General features: G+C 39.0%; 1 protein-coding gene across 5 annotated transcripts in view; it reads right to left on the bottom strand.

The window, feature by feature from the left end:
- The window catches only part of col13a1 (collagen, type XIII, alpha 1), a 130,062-nt gene that overhangs the window by 63,372 nt on the left and 48,720 nt on the right, over positions 1 to 17,970 (bottom strand). For all 5 annotated transcript variants that reach the window (XM_062429866.1, XM_062429864.1, XM_062429868.1 and 2 more), the window contains exon 3: positions 1,957 to 2,000. In XM_062429866.1, the coding sequence (XP_062285850.1) occupies positions 1,957 to 2,000 (44 nt within the window). The remainder of the gene's footprint in view (positions 1 to 1,956; positions 2,001 to 17,970) is intronic.

A 17,970-nucleotide genomic window follows, 5' to 3' on the forward strand; every position in this document is an offset into this window, starting at 1 on the left:
ATAGGAGAAAGGTTTAATTTACTGTTGTTCTATTCTTACTGGTGTTGTTTTACCCAGAAGCTGACTTTTTTGTTACCCTAGGACTGAACTTGAACACCAAAAAAAACCCCAAAAAGAACATTAGATATTAATCATCAGTGAATAGGAAGACCTCCTTTTGTGAAGCTAGGTGTACAGTGTACATTATAATTGTTTTAAATGGATGTTGTAAATTCTGCTACTGTATTTTGAGTTTGTGACTGACAGTCTCTGGAGGGACCCCTGTTGGTATCCTGTTCAGCTTCATCAGAATAAGAGGGTGTTTCCCATCATTTATGATTATTTTAAAGTGTGTTACATGCACACAAGCCCAAAGCAAAGTCCAAAGGCTAACAGGGCCGAGTCCCTGATTATAATGGTCATGGTCTATTACTGTATATGAACAACAGCACAGCAGCTTCAAGTCTTTTAAAAAAAAAAAACCTATCATGTCACTTTACAGTTGGAGTAGGTTTTTTTATGGAGATAAAGGTTAGCCGTGAATGTGTTAGCCGTGTGATGTACTATAGCAACCAGGCAATTAGTTTTCCTTGCACATTACCCTGTGCAGATTAAGATATGAAACCGCCTCTGTGGCCCTGAATGGAAATATGTAGCAATAGAGAATAAATGGATAGTGTATTCGTGAAAACATCATCGTACTACTCTATAACACATTTTCCTTGACTATAGTTTATTTCATAAAGAGAGTACAGACTCCAGTCACCAACTCCAAACAGAGCTGACTTTGAGGGACCAGTGCCATATATTATTATCAACTGTGTTGCACCAAGCATTTTTTGTACAACCATGCTCTGTCTGGCTCAACAAAAGATATTTGATTTGTTTTTTTAGTTGTGAAATTATCTGAGTTAACTTAGTAACCAAGTAGCACTAGTAGTCACACCTATATTGTACTTTCCTGTTACTTCCCTGCTATTTTGCATAACATGTGGATGGATTCGGCTGTTCCACTTCCAGGTTTGACACCAAAGCTATTCCTTGAGTAAGTGATTCTTTCTGGGAGCTTCATACACAAATCCAGCCAGAGTGGTTTGTGTCAGACATCATCATGCAAGACTACAACCTGCATAGTCCCTCAGCATTGGAACCCCCCCCCCCCCCCAACCAATGAGCCTTATCCAAGCTATAGGTATTTTGCATGTTTAAGTAAGACATAAGAGACTTGTAGAATCTGACCATGTCTCATAGTTTAAAATGCTCAGATCCTGTGAGTGTAAGAGAGTGGAAAATCTGCCTCGCCGTCTGACCTCATGTACCTTAAAACTCCTCTGTAGAACTATCCCTCAAATTTTCCACGGAGGGATATTTGGCAGGGGTGATTTTAAAACTGACATGGCTGCACAAACGTAAAACTCATAGTAGACAGATGTTTGGAGCATTGTAAACTGTGTGGCTTCAAGGCACAGGAATGAGGAGGTTTTCCTTCCAACCAAAGGCTTGATTTCACCTGTTCACATGCATTTAACCAGAGATGTGGAACTGCTTATCCTGTGCTGAAGACTATCCCAGCACTAGTGCACACCTTGGACAGGTTGCCAGTCTGTGACAGATATAGACAGAAAACCATTCACAGTCACATTTACACTTACGGGCAATTAAGAATCACCGGTTTAGGAGGAAACCCAACACCCCAGCTGGCTAGCCAATTCAAACCTAGAATATTCTCACTGTGAGGAAACAGTGCTAACCGCTACTTATTGACTATGACCACAGGCCAGGTACTTCAAAACTAAAATAAAACAGTGAATTCTGAAAACTGGATGGACTTCAGAACTGTGTGGATTTTTGAAGCAATTTGAAGCATAGTTTAGAACAATGAAATGTATGTAGACAAGGCAAAACAATGACACCAAATACTGTAAGTTTAAGTGGACCTACTTCACACCAAAATGCAAAAATAACCAGTTACTTTACCCCATGCAGGTCACATAAGATGTCTTGTCTACTTACTGGAGGTCCTGCAAGACAAAAACAGAGACAGAGAGAAAATACATTTAGATTCATGGTTTATGACAACATAACATACAGTCATTTGTGTCCAGTATACAACCATGTTTAAACAGACAGTCAATTACCCCAACCGTCTTTCTTGTGACTGCTTCATAGAGTGTTGAATTTTATAAACAGGGTCAGATTAACCTACTTGGGTGGAATAAATAAGCAGTGGATTCCTATTCTGCCCCTAACATTAAAAGGCCCTATTTTCCAAGACACAACTGTGAAGAAATGTAAACTTAAAATAGAAACAGTGTCTATAGCCTTCATGCAGAAATGTATAATTAAATTTCAAAATGTACAGTTCAAAGCTAGGTTGCAACATACTGATGTGGATAATCTCTTTCCTCATACAAGGCACAAACACAGCAGACTAGTCCCTGTTTTCAAAGACATGCCATGTTCAATCATCGAAGCATAAATCGCGGTATCAGTTTCAGGGATCTCGATCGTTGTGCATCTGAAAAGCTCCATGTGTGGTCCCAGGGGACTGCCACACTGAGCCTTGAAACTTGAAAACATTTCATTACCCTGGCAGCATTGGAAATAGTGTGCCTACCAATCAATCCTGGGATTGATATAAGGAAAGCGAAAGATGCCAGATAGATATACATCATCATTTGTAGCCTGAGTCGGGAACAAACAGAGGAGTACGAATATTGCCTGAAGAATTTCCACCACGCCCAATCCAGATTAATGCAAGACACTTGGCCCAAGCAGCAAGACCTTATTTTGTTGAGGCAGTCCAACACCCAGAACGAATGAGGTTAAAATGATAAATCAGCTGGTGTGCGTCTGCTGATCATGTTGGCCTTTATATAAATGATGTAAATCAATATAATAAACCATTGTCAGTCACTGCATAGGGATGTAATGACTGGATATTCTTTGTAGATAGATAGAAAGATAGATAGATAGATAGATAGATAGATAGATAGATAGATAGATAGATAGATAGATAGATAGATAGATAGATAGATAGATAGATAGATAGATAGATAGATAGATACTGTAGATAGATAGATAGATAGATACTGTAGATAGATAGATAGATAGATAGATAGATAGATAGATAGATAGATAGATAGATAGATAGATAGATAGATAGATAGATAGATAGATAGATAGATAGATAGATAGATAGATAGATAGATAGATAGATAGATGGATAGATAGATAGATAGATAGCTAGCTACATAGATAGCTAGATAGCTACATAGATAGATAGATAGATAGATAGATAGATAGATAGATAGATAGATAGATAGATAGATAGATAGATAGATAGATAGATAGATAGATAGATAGATATAGATAGCTAGATAGATAGCTACATAGATAGCTAGATAGATAGATAGATAGATAGATAGATAGATAGATAGATAGATAGATAGATAGATAGATAGATAGATAGATAGATAGATAGATAGATAGATAGATAGATAGATAGATACTTTATTAATCCTGAATATACTACAATGTTATCTTCATTAATTTCATTCTCCTATTAAACATTAATGCATGTGTAATCATTCTCATCTTAATCTTTTTCTGTGGAAAGCTACAGTCTCAATATGGTCTAAATCAATACATCCTCCTTCCGTTTGTAGTGATCCTAAAATTAATATATAAATGCATGTTTTGTGAGCCTTCATCAGTGGTTCACGGCAAGGGTTGGGAAGGTTACTTTAGAAATGTAATAGGTTACAGATTAATAGTTACCCTGTTTAAAATGTGATAATGTAACTACTTGACTTTTCTAATGTTCTAACCAATGTTTCCAGTTGTTAGGGTAAGTGTTCCCATTAAACACCAACATCTAAGTCCAGCTGTTTTTCATGGATACTGACATGATTTATTAGAGAGATCATTTCTTATAAAGCAACATGTATCTCTCATTTGAAAATGTATTCATTAGTTCATGTAGATTATGGAATATAAAGTAAAGATATTTTATGAAAGAAGTCAAAAGTCTGGGATGGGCTTAATTGGTATTGTGACACCATTTAAGCCCGTGTCAACTTTGTAGTTTTGTCCTAAAACTAGTAATGGTGTCACTGTCCGTGGAACCTGTAATTTAGATTGCTTATTTAAGAGAGACTCAAATGTCACATGAATTGACCACTACCAGAACTGTACCAGGCTTCACAACTCCCGTAGCCATGACTCATTCTCAGCCCCGTAAAATAGACCTTTCAGAAAAACCCACTATGCTTCCCTTGACCTTTTCATGAGCACAACCAGAGAGCCGCGAGTCATCTGACAAAATCAATTACTGTTGAATCCAGACAGGGGTCACTAAACATGTCGTTACGTCAATCACAGCAAGGTGGGGAAAATCACTAATGACAAATCTCTTCTGTGAAATGTCAAATTGAATCCCCTGCTTTATCTTTGTGGCAGGTTTAGTCTGTCTGCTCCTCAGACAAGTCCATCCCAGCCTAGAAGCCTGCTGTCAGCTCAATTTGTTGACTTTGCACTCTTATAAAATGAAAGCAGTTGGAACAAAGGAAAGAGCCACTTTACGGGGAAAAAAGGGATTTATAGACATTCTGAATAAGTAACTGCTTGGTATAAATGAAAATCAACCAGGGGCTCTCTGTTTTAGTATAACTCCAAGAATAACATTGCCCAAAGTCAAAAGATATGTCATAAATTCAATTTCTTCAGAGGGAAAGATACAGGCTCAGCATGAATGACTTGATCTAACTGGCTAAAGGGAGTGCAGAACATTTGTTCACTTCCCCAGCCCCAAAGACAGGTTTGACATGAGCCAAAATATCCATGAGTAACACACCATGCAGTGAGGGTGACAATTTCCCCCCTTTGGTCCTGGACATTATTCTCTCTTTTCCTGTTATTTTTCTTCTGAGATTCTTGTAGTAACTTGAGAAGTCATTTTCTTCAGCTTGGGCTGACTGGGCAAACACTTTTTTTCATTACAAAGACCTGGGGGCAAACAAATGTCCAACCAAAATCCCACACTAAGATGGTCTAGTAACTATAAATATGAAATATAAATCCAAATTTAAGCTGCAAGTAGCGATGAACGGGCTCACGCCTTCGTGGTCTACGAAGGACAAGCGCTGGAAGACCACGTCCTTTGAAGAATGCAGCCCCTGAATTGGGACACAGCTTATGTTGCTGCATATCAAATTTAGACCACACAGTTTAAATGTCATGTAAATAAAGGTAACTTTGTAAAATAACACTTATTTCCTGCTGTCACTAGGCAGTGGGTCTTTAATATAGCAATACAGATTTGACGATGGAGTTACAACAACTTCCTAATTCATCGCAAAGGTCCTTAGATGACACTGACCAAATCTGTAGTTGGTTGGATTAAATCTCTAAGAGGAGTTTGTAAAATGCAATTCAAAATGGTTGGAATTACAGTATACTACCACTGACTGTATGAAAATATGGATGATGCCTTGACACTTCCTACAGCTATGCAAAAGTAAAGCCATCCCTTTAATCTATATTAAACCAATATCTCACAAAGAATCCTCTCAGCCCACATGTTGTTTGGCTGTGCCTTCAGCTGTGCCCCCAGTGGTTGATACATGTCATTACAAACTGAACTGAGAGACTTGTTATTACTAAAACACACTTTCTGTTCTGTCCATCACTGACACTTGAATGAGTATAATTTTAAACTAGCAAGGGCCGCCTAAACTGGCACACATTATAAGCATCAAAATGTCATCATTTGTAAACTTAATGCTTTGAAATAGGATTCTGATCTTGAAGTCTCATTTATATCAGGGCGGCTGTTCCATTCATTCCTGTAGTGGCGATTCAATCCCTAAAGGGTAAGTTTAATCCTTCTCTGCATGCAAGACTGGTGAAAGCAAACATGGAGGCAAAATTCCTTTTGCATTCTGGGCCTGCCATCACATCCTGTTGGCTGGAGCTGCTCACTCAGGGGACACACTATGGAGCACCTTGGTCCAAAGGCACTTTGGGAGGTGTGGGGGAAGAGAGTTCAAATATAGCGCATGAAGTGGCGCCTGACGAGGGGCTGCTGAAACAACAGCTTTACGTGCAACAAGCAGTAGGACACAACATGAAACAAACTTTACACTCATAAACACACACACACTAAAAGGGAAGTTACTTGACTGCACTGATATGTGCTGTATGTATGCGAAGCCTTCTCGTCTACTGGGCTTAATGCTGTCTAACTATTGCTAACACCTGTTGTTTCTGCTTATGTAAGGGCATCGGTCAGACATGGCCGGAAATGGAGATCTAATATTGCATGCCAACATGCAAAATCATGGGCGTCTCCCTTTTCCTGCTCCTGTTAGAGTCAGTTAGTCAACACTGGCTTTTGCATTTATTTAAAGCAATTACACAATCAAACACTTTGCTGTAATAGCAAATAATGAACAGAAAACAAACAGCGTTGCCAGGCCTAAGTGTGCGAGTGCTCTTCTTGAATGCTGCAACATCATGGCTTTCACCTCTGGATAGGCAATAACTCAAAAAACCTTACAAACAACCCTAGTCATGTCCCCTTTATTCTCAGCTTACTTGACCTTTTGTGTTCCAAAGAGTAAACTAGTGTGGTGGGCAGGTGGGCAGCCATCTTGACACTCTCTCCCAGGATCTGGATCCAGGAATAACCCGTGGAATTTCAGTTCTGAAAATATCCAGATCCAAAAAACCCACCACAGCCTCCCCTTGCTCTCTCAGATTCCCTGCCTCTCTGGTTGCTCTTGTAAACACACAGCAGTGGTCAGTGCAAATGTGTCGGCTGTCATGCTTCTGTTTGGTGAGCGCCACAGACAGATTTGAGGAAATATGTTAGGTTACACTGGAAGAGGAAATATAGGCCATGAGACAACAGATGTAGCCAGAAACATATCAAAGCCAGTTTTGGAAGAGAAACATGAAGGCCTAGTGAGCATGTTGTGCCCCAAAGGAGGTTGTCCTTAAAGTCTGCTGCAAGGAGTGTTAAACTAATTATTGAGGCTGAAGCAGCAAGAGAGAGTGGAACTTTTTCACATGTTCAAACTATCCATTTTCACTTGTTTTGATGGTTCCCATCAAAAGGAAAAGAGTTGGAACAAATAAATCCTCAATCTGCTACCCCTACAGTTAAGATACAGTATGGTTCAAATCTGGTTGAGTTTTTGTTGAGTACACAGAGGCTGGGTTAGGATCAAGAATAAATGGGAGGCAGATCTAGGTGAACAAATCTCAGAAGAACATTCAATTCACTATACAGGGATCAATTCAGAAATCCTCTGATGCCTGGAAACCTTTCTTAAATGACTTTTTTCTCTTTCTGTCTGTCTGGCTATTGTGTTCAGATGTTGGTGATGTGGGATGGGGAGGGGGGAAGGAGAAGTGTTTTTTGTGAGTTTAGATAACTACTACTATTTGGGTAAATGAAGGGGAAGAGCACCTTCATGGTTAAAAGAAACAAAGCAGACAAATGGTCTGCCCAGGGATCTTCCTCAGGTAAATGTACCTTTACACAGATCCATCACCAGATGCACACACCTCCTGTCCCTGTAGTCTCACGACAATTAACTGTGCTAATTCAGATGCACGCTCAAAACATGAGGTAGCTTGAGAAAGAAATTAAAATATTTTAATTCCTCTAATTTGGAAAGTTACACAAATTGTCCCCACTCCCCTTAAGTCTGATGTTGGGATGGTGTGGCTGTAAAGGTGTCTCAGATGCTGTTAATGTCCAACAAGCATTTTATTTAAAGCATACTGATGCCTTTATATTTCTGTAATCTAACAAATAAAATCATTCCTGCATACTATAAAATTGCTTCTACAAACAATGACCAAATGAAGAAAAATTCTGTTTCTGTGTTTAACGTTTTAAACAATGTGCAAGGCTTGGATGGTCACCTCTGATTGGCAAACAGGAAATAGCTTTGCTGCTACATATTGTAGCTTTGTGCAGAACCATAGAGGACTCTCCATGTTATATAAAGCTGGGCTTTAGTAACTCATTTTCAGTTATAAATTATGTTGAACTGTAACACTAATTTAATTTGGATTTAGTGAGATTTCTCTTTCCTAATCAGACAGCTTGGAACTGCAAGTTTCCTGATGAGTTGTACAGGTGGTTTTAGGTGTGTTTGAGATCTTAGTGAACTTTATTCCAAAACTCAATGACAAAGGTTTCATTTAGAGATGTGGTGACAGGAAAGTGAAAATACTGTATGCACTGTCAGCGGAGCATGTCCAATCACCTTTCCAGCCAAGCATTAATCACTTACTGCTCTGTAGCCTGAACCGTTCATATTTGCAGATTTTTCAGAAGAGTAGAACACTATGCAATGTAAATTCACTTTCACACTTCAAGGATTTTCAGCTGCAGTTGTGCAAACAGTGAAGGGGATTTACAAAAGGGTGTGTATCTATCAAAGGATAAAACGGGGTGAACTTTTGCACTTCTCTCTGTCATAGGGAGGGAAAACTCCTCCAACGTCTTATTGAAACCTGGAAAAATCATTTTTCAAATTTCATTTGTTGCAAATATCCCCAGTCACACATAAAGGCCTCCACTTTCCACATGAAGAATCCACATCCACAGTGTTTTGAGGAGCACATGTGAGGTAAGATGATGAAAAGATGAAATGGCATGAGCTTCTCTGTCCTCCTCTGCTGTCCCAGCCTCCACATGAGAACTAATAAACACTAACAGCAGTGATATTGAGTTCAGAGCCTTTCACAAAAAAAAGAAATCTCATCTAGACAAACTAACATGTCATCAAACACCTTTTCCCCCTGTTCATTCCAGCCAGCCCAGAGAAAAGAGAGGCCCACTAAAAAGATGAAATGTCCCGAGCAGTAGACAGCTTAGCAGACAGGGTCAGGACAAAGGCTCTCATTCTTCATCCTCATCTTCTTTATATTAACTATATACAAGAGTCAGCCATTCCCATAGAATACCTTTAGCTTTGTTGCCTAGTAAAACATGAAGTCATAGTTCTAAAGCTGTCTGGGATATATTTGGCTCCACGCTAACTTGATGTCAGGCTGTGAGAAAATGTCGGAAAACGAAAAAGTTAGGACGCTAATATGAAAAGATGCTTTCTAATACTCCTGAAAAGCCACTTGGAAACTGTAAGGGTGATATTGCTTTGGCATAGAAGTGTAGAACAAAACTGCACATCCAGTTGAATTTCCTACATGTCATTTATTTAAAACCGAAAAGGAAGGTTCATGGCCCAAAGGTCTCATACAAGGAATCATTTTGCCTGTACAGCCTCTTTGGGAAGTGACACCTTTCTTCGTCAGGGCTGGGAACAGCATGCCGCTTGCTCTGGTGAAATATCCATATACAGATTTAAAAGGTACCATTGAAACCTCTGCAGGATATCTAATGCATCAAACCAATTGGAGGCCAAATGACCTGCCCAGAATTATACACACAGCATCCCATTTCATTAAATCTTCCTCGGCTGTTTCATGTCATGCCATTCTTGTCAATCCAAGAATGGGAAAAATGAATGTAGCTGTTCTGCTGTCAATGCCATGTAGGGGAGAATGGAATATTTTCCAATAAGCCTCAGACCAAAAAAAACAACGCTGCTAAGCCTTGGGATTAAATAATTACACAGCAGCTCTTACAGCAGATCACCACAAAGACGACATTGTATCTTTGCCAGAAAAAAGCCACTATTAACGTGACTCAATGATTATTCTCTGAAATTGCTCTCAGGAGGAAAAGGCATGTATTAATAAAAACTTCTACAGCTCCACTCCAAGTCTGGAGGACACGCTTCCTAATGCAGTCCATGGCAATGAGTGGGACTGAGGTAGAGGTGCATAAATCAAGCTTTTGTTTACCCTTTCACTATACTTACTTTGAGTTAAATCACATGCTGAAAGCCGCATTAATGGGCCACTTGGGGGCAGCAGCACTAGCAGAAAACACATCTGACATATCATCACTCTTTAAAGTTATTACATTGAACGAGTGAGCAAACAGTTGTATATTTACACATCCAGCAGACGGCAAGGGCAGCGTTCATTACTGTGAGGCATGTTTCTGGCTCCTTTTGATGAATACGTTTAGTTTTTAGGTTTGAAAATTGGAGAGATGTGGGTCCCCGAAGTCAAGGTGCATCACTTCCTTTAGCAGTTTATTGTCCCTCAGAACATTTTAAAGCAACATTAAAACTCATGATTGTCTCCAAAGGACTTTTACTGTGGCATTAACACATTATTGGTCGTCAGCCAAAAGCAAAAAAGCCAATTCCAATCCCAAAAGCTTAAGTTTGGTAGGTTAGAAAAACAGTTCTGTTTTATAAAGTCTTTCCAACATGTTAATCTTCAAGCTAAGTAACATTTAATATGAGCATCGAGATGAATCCAACTTTCTGTTTTTCTCATGTTGCTAATATTAAAATGCCAACATCAACATCTTTATGAATGACTGAAGATAAAGTTATATTTAACCAGCAGTTCTCCCTTATTATGAGGCTTTCTTAGAGAACTATTTTTATTTCACTTAGTTGCTAAGTGTTTGACTTCAAGCTTTAAACAAAGGCAAAAATTCAATTGTGAAGTTTTACAGTTTACAAATGAGTTGAGTGAGTCAGTGTTCATTTTGTTGTTTTTTTTCTGCTGAAAACGAGACGATAACTATATAAAAACTAAAGCACGGGGACAGAAACTGTGACGTCATGTACTGATGCTTTTTTCAACAAATAAAAAAGAGATGAAAATGTTTGCCAAAGACGAGATCCAATCAGAAGGTAGAGACAAGTTAGGAAGAGGCTGGTCGACTTTGGAAGAGATCCAATCAGAACTAATCGCTTTCACTGTAAAGGAGTTGAACCACACATTTGATCAACCCCCAAGAAGATGGTGCAAATAGCAGCCATGCACTGTGGTTCTCATGACAACGCGACAAAATGTCAGCGCCCAGGAGAAAGAGGAGAGCAGACATATGGACACTTTTCATATTCGATGTCAAGGAAAACAAGACACTTTGTAAAGTGTGTGGAGAGACTATGACACACAGTCAGGTAAATAAAGATATGTTTGTGTTTCAAATAATGAGTGAAATCTGTGTCTGTGTGTATTGCAAATACAAACCTTACTACTATTCCATGACATGATTCATTTCATGTAGTAGTGATAATGACTTAGTCGACTATTATCTAATGATATTTAGTCGATTAAAACTCTTGAGTCTGTTTGAATCTTCTTTGTTGGTAAATAGTAGCAACGTGCCATATACAAGAGCAGGCTCTGTGGAAAACCCTGCTGAGTGATGAAAGACATACTATATTTACTACATATACCTATGTCCTCTACATTACCACTCACTGTATTAGTTCCATGTTCCCATGCGACAAACACTCCACTGAGAGCTTGGGAAGCTAATAAAGCCTCGAGTCTATCATTAAGAAATTAGGCTAAACATCAGCACCCCCCAGGATACAAGGTTACATTTCCCTGACTCACTAATTCACCTAACCACTAGAAATGCACAGTCAGGGCCTTTTTGCAATAGGCCGGAGCTTTTAATGAGCCTGTAGGCCAGGCTCCTCTTTCATTGACTTAATGGTGGGGTTGCATTCAAGAGCACTGAGGGTTTATTCAGGTTTTTGCTTTTGTACATGGTGAACTGTTGTTAGACCTTAGGGCAGGAATTAGCAGGACACAAAAAAATCTGTGGAAGGAGAACAAAAGAGTTTTGGCTTTCCGCTTAGAGAGGTCACAGACAGCAGATTAGCTGACTTCCAGCAAAAGCTCACTGTCAGGAAGGAAAAAAAAGCGGTCAATGGATAGTTGTGGAAAAAAAAGAGGAAGAAGTGACAAAGAGAATGAGATGTACTTAAATAGAGAGTGATTATGTGAGAGAAAACTGTATGGGGAAATCCATACAGTGGCAAAAGGAAGATGTGAAGGATTTGAAGAAAGGAAGGGCTTCTTCTCAACGCCTTTGGCTAGGATGCGCCCACCTCCCACACTGTAACCTAAGAAGGGCCCCTGTGCTGTTAAATAACCTTCAAAAAGTCCACGGGCCTCTGTCATGAAAACCAATATGTCATCCAACTCGCAACTTCCTTTGCGCGATGTCACCAGCTAAAGGAAACTATGGGAAGTCAGGGAGAGGCAGATGAGAGTGTGGAAAAAAAAGTGATAGATGTTGCAATTTGTCTGCTCCAGGGTTTTTAAAATCGTCAAGATTGATTCAAATTGTATCCTGTGGGTTTTGGAGCCGTTCCCCTAAAGCTGTGGGTGGGGCGGGTGGATGTCTGAGGTGGGATTTGAAGTGAAAATCTTGATGGGTGGAGAGGCCAAATGAAGATCCACTAAAGGGAATGGGGATTTGATTCGGATGCTGTAGCAGGCAAGTCATTGTGAAGCATGGCCAGCAAATTGTAAATACACTGAAGATAATTAGGAAAATGACGTCAAATGTCTTCACTGACTACTCCTACATTTCCACGAGGATTAATGTTTACGTTATTTGTAATGTCTCCATCTCTTAATGGATAATCCAGCTTTCACATTAAAAATATAAACTCATTTTCCTACTTTCTGAGAGATGCAAAGTATGATACCAAGTTCAAATTTGTGCACTAACTATGAAGTTATAATAGCTCACCCTGAACCGCAAACTGAGTGCAACAGAGGATATTCCCTTGTACAAAGAGTTGCTTAAAGACATTGAAATATGACTTTTTTGTAGAATATGGTCTAACTACACGTTGCCATGGTAAAATACAAATGAAATCATGAAATCTTTTAACAAAACAAAAATTGTCAAATGTATGTTACAAATGTTATTTTACTTCTTTTTTTCATGTGATTTCAGAATCATTTTAAAACAACAAATTCAATCAGGTTAAGACATTAAACTCAACAGGTTTTTCTCCCTGTGAAGACAAGCAGATCATCTGTGAATTATACCACGAGGTGAATTTCATTTATGAAAAATACAAACTAAACAAACTAAATCCAAAGGAAAAAAAGAAGAGAAAAGAGGGGAACATTACAAGTAAAGAACAAATCTGTACAAGTGCTTATTGTATGAGGTCCAATGTGTGAGTGAACTTTAGAGCTGATGGTAAGTGTACTTTTGAACACTGGATGGAGCCACGCTAGCTGTTTCCAGTCTTTATGCTAAGCCAGGCTAAACACATCCTGACTCCAGCTCTGTACTTTACAGACTGACATGAGATTGATATCTATCTTTTCATCTCACTTTTGGCTATAAGAAATCAAAATCTTCCATTTTCCTGCAGACCAAACAAGTCGTAGACACTCATTCACAAATCCTCGCAGGCTTCCTGCAGTGTCCCATTCCCATTCACTACTTTTTCCTAACTTTAATTTCTTGATTTATAGATTTGACAGTATTTAGCATGACTGATGCTGACTGTCCTCTTCTCCCTACTGACTCATAAAACGTTCACAAATATTGGAAATGTGAAAAGGCAGTGATCCAACAATAGCCTGTTTTTCCTTACTTTTGCAAACTTTTTGTCAAATTTCCAAACTTATTAAACACAAGCCAAGTGTTCCTAAAATATCCACATTTGCACTGTGCAGGAACCTTGCCCTGGAAACTTATCAATCTAACTGGAGTCCATGATAATATTATTTTCATCATCCATTGAATTCAGTTTCTAATAATAGGTCGAGCACATGACAGTTCTAGTGTGAGCATCCAGGCGCCACTCTCTTCCTGTCAGCCACACTTAAACAACAGACTGTGGGCGTCATGGTGGGGAAACCCCACCTCTGTGTGACCCATGAGCACATTACTTAGCCCTGACAAATGGCATCTCAGCAAAGATTAAAACAACAACTTCAGCAAGGTAAACCCACAGAGTGTTTTGTCCATGGGTTAAGACAACAGTATGTGCATTGGGCAGGCTGCACATTTGCCCTTCCTCCACCTTTTGATGTTGAATGTGCGTATGTGCATGTCATTCATTAAGACAGTCCTCTTCTAGTGCTGTTGTTTTCAGAAGGTGATAAATGGATTATGAAGGAAATCTTACAAAAAACAGCTCCATCAAAAGAAAGAGGTGAAGCCAGTAATTTACATCAACGCATGGTAGAGAGATATTCGATTTCAGCCTGCTTTCATGATGACACATTAGTTCTGGTTTATTACAACTTTAGTCTTATAGTCCTATTAGTCAGTCCTTATAGTCATTCCTACTGAATGATTATGACCATGAACCGCAACGTCCCCACTTTCCCTCGTTTCCTGTCATCTCTCTCCCGAGGACCATTAAATAGAGACATAAAATAGCCAAAAAATATTATTTTTTTTAAAAGTGCATTTATCGATTCATATGGTAAACTCATGTACCTTCAGTTTTCATGGTCTTTCTATTTGTTTTGCATATGAGCAATCTAAAATGCATACCTGATGGCATTCACCTAGCTTTTTTAATACTAAGCATAGGATCAACATTTTTCAGGTGTGTAGCAGTTAGGTGTTCAATCATTCCTCCTGTTCATTTTGACTATTAAAACATCTTCAAATGTGCTTTCAATGGAAGTGATGGAAGACAAAATCCACAGTTTGTCATTTAATGTAGAAATGCATTCAAAAGTTAATTTTGAAGCTTATATAAAGTTTAGTCTTCATGTCTCCTCAGACAGTGTTGCCAGGTTATAATAATCTAATGATATCTATTTTATATCGCACTTATCAAATCAACGTTCCAAATTGCTTCACATAGAGGCACATAAAACACACAGCTATAAAAGAATAAAAAGGCTAAATGAATAACAACATAAAAAAGCCAGCATGACCAATAATACAAAATATGGAAGCCCATAAAGTAGAATAAAACTAGAATCAAGTAAAATCATGGAAAACAGTGTGATAAAATTGTGCTTAGGCTTGAAAGAAGTCACTGAGTCAACCCGCCTCATTTCCTGGGGCAGGGTGTTCCAGACCCTCAGGGCTCTTATTTCAAAAGCCCTGTCCCCCTTAGTCTTCAGCCGAGAGTCTGGAACAGATAGATGGTCCCTGCCTGATGATCACGAAGTGCGAGCAGGGTCATACAGGGATAAACGGTCTGATATATAAAGAGGAGTCAGACCATTTAGTGTCTTGTAAGAATCTTGAAATCAATTCTAAAGCATATCAGAAGCCAGTATAAAGAGGCTTAAACCGGGATGATGTGTTCAAACTTGTTTACTCTGGTTAAAAGCCTGGCAGCTGAGTTCTGTACAGTCTGTAGCCACTCTACATTTGTTCTATTTAGGCAAGTAAAAAGGCTGTTACAGTAATCCAGGCATGATGAGATAAAAGTATGTAAAATGGTTTCTTTGTCTTTAAAAATAGTTTGAATTCTGGCTTCAATTCCTTCGTTGATAAAGGCATGTTTGGAGTTTTGTAATGTGCTGCTCAAAGTTTAAGTTATGACAACAACACAGAAATAAAGCCTGCCGATGGAAAGGGGGCAAACAAAATGCCACGACAAAAAAAATACAAAAGGAAAAGTCGAAGAAGCACACATCATTGGCCAATCAAGAATTGAGCAGGCTAATAGTGTAATGTGTGAAACAAACATCCAAGGCAAGGAAAAACCTGACTGTTTTAACACAAACTTGAAAAATTGTGAATATGGGGGGGGGGGGTATTTGTAGATTTGGACGATTTCAGTACCTGCCTCATGAATATGGGGGATTATCTATTTCTTTAGTTTTAAATACATTTAAATGTAATGATTTATTGCAGCGGCTCACACATTCTTTGCCATATGCTTCCATGTGATCGATCATACTGAGCGAGATCTCAGCAATTACTTTGGTGACATAAGTGTCATTAGTTATCAGAACTAATAGAATTAACGGAAAAAACAATAGAAATACGTATTGTACATGGACTGTACTTATATAGCGCTTTTATTTTTGACTTTTACTTTACATGTCACATTCACCCATTCACACAGCCAGCGGGAGCAATTCAGGGTTAAGTATCTTGCAACATATGGACTAGAGGAGCCGGAATCGAACCACTGATCTTCCGTATTGTTGACGACCGTTCTACCTCCTGAGCCACAGCCGTCCCCATTGTAAAAATATGTATTTTCAGTATATTCATACAGGCTTATGAGTCTATCACATGAAAATGGAGCAGGTTTGCTTCTATTGAGCTTACAGAGTGGATTTTAACACACCTCCAACATATTTAGAGCAACTATATTGTAAGCTGCAAGATTTTTTTATGAGCCAACATTTTTCAACTTGTGAGTCCATTTTTCAGTTATTCAGCTCGGGCCACTGACACACATCATCATTTTTCAAGAAATATAATCACAGCATGGATTTCACATGGCAATTAGTTGCTTTCCTGTCACCCTGCTTGTCTTAAAACAACCAAAACAAACTGGATTGTAATTCTCGGGTTCCCTCTGTGTGTGTACTGTTCTGTCATCTTCTAGTCTAGCTTTGTCACATCACTAATGTGAAATATCACAGACCTCAGATCTCCCTAAGGACAAGCAGGGCTGGAACCTCAGTCCCCCGTGTGACTTCATAAGTCAGTCCTCTGCCAAGTTTAAGAATGAGGTGCTGTGAGGATTTTAAGAGGCGATTCATTCTTTAATTGAGTTACCAGGCAGAGAAATGGTAGCACACTACACTATGCAAGCTATTAAAACAGAAGCTCAGACAGAGAGAGAGAGAGGGAAAGAGAGATTGCTGAAATAAATGGAAGGAAAGTCAATGTTTTTTCCATATGTGCTGTAGGAGTTTGGCATTAGGCCAGCTTCACACTCCACACTAGTCCTAGCGTTAAAACGGGGGCTCTCACTCTAATAGCTCTCGCCTGTTGGGCTAATAACAAAAGCAGAACCACCAGCATAAACATCACAAGTCTTAAAGGTTAAAGGCGGCCAAAGGGGTCTGGCTCTAATCAGAGTGGGTTGAAAACAAACTGGAAAGACGGAAGTGAAAGAAAATCAGAGAAAATTTCACTATAAGACTAAAAAATATATGCGATTTCTAGATAGTATCATGAAATCCTTTGAAATGTGAGAGGAAAAGGTCCACCTCTCCAATCATTCACCATGCAGTTTAGGGAATATTTGGCCATCAATGTACCCCAAAGTCCTTGAAGTGCGTCTGTGGCTTCACAAAGCTGAAAGAGGAGCTTGAGATTCGAGCTAAGCACCCCTCACGCAGTCTAACGGTGGGAACGCAGCAAAGCTTGGATTTCAGCTTCTCTGAAATAACACCCAGGCAGCCCACACCCCATCACCCTATACCCAACCCTCTGATTCCTGATTCCTTCTCACCCCTTACATTGAGAGGGGGTCTGAGTTTCTGAAGGCCAGTGTAGTTGCCAATATACAGTATCTGGATTTAAGCCAGGAGAATATAGTTTGCATTCTTTGTTTTTTTTTCAGAGTGCTGCATTCCTGGCAGGTTGGAAAAGGCTCTGAAAAAGCATTTAGACTGGGAGATATTTAAAAGCACTCAGATGAAACACACATATATTTCAATCTGATATATCAGGATTGAAGAATAGACGTGTAATGATTAAACATATCAAGTTGTAGATATGGCTAGCTACATCAATACACCATGGATCCAAAGTAAATGCTGTCTTGAATTGACCAAAAACTGACATGGCTGTATCAAAAAACAATCTTTTTAACTTCTAACTCTCTGTAAACAGCAGACTGTTGAAGTGGAATTTCACTGTCAAATTCATTCATTTTGAGGACCGACTTAAACGTTCCTAAATGTTGTGGAGTGGAACAGTATTATTTTCTGAGACATTTCTGGTTCAGTACTTTTAATTTCCTTTTAAAACATGTAGTTACCAACACCAACACACATTTTCTTGCTCAGGTGGAATCTGATCAAAATGCAACAAAGGACATTTTGATATCCAGTCGATCAGTCGAAAAGGAACAGTCTCCACCATCATATCCAAGTGTGTTGTTTGTCATTAGCAGG

The sequence above is a fragment of the Scomber scombrus genome, chromosome 12 (genome assembly GCF_963691925.1).
Source record: "Scomber scombrus chromosome 12, fScoSco1.1, whole genome shotgun sequence".
NCBI classification, from domain to species: Eukaryota; Metazoa; Chordata; class Actinopteri; order Scombriformes; family Scombridae; genus Scomber; species Scomber scombrus.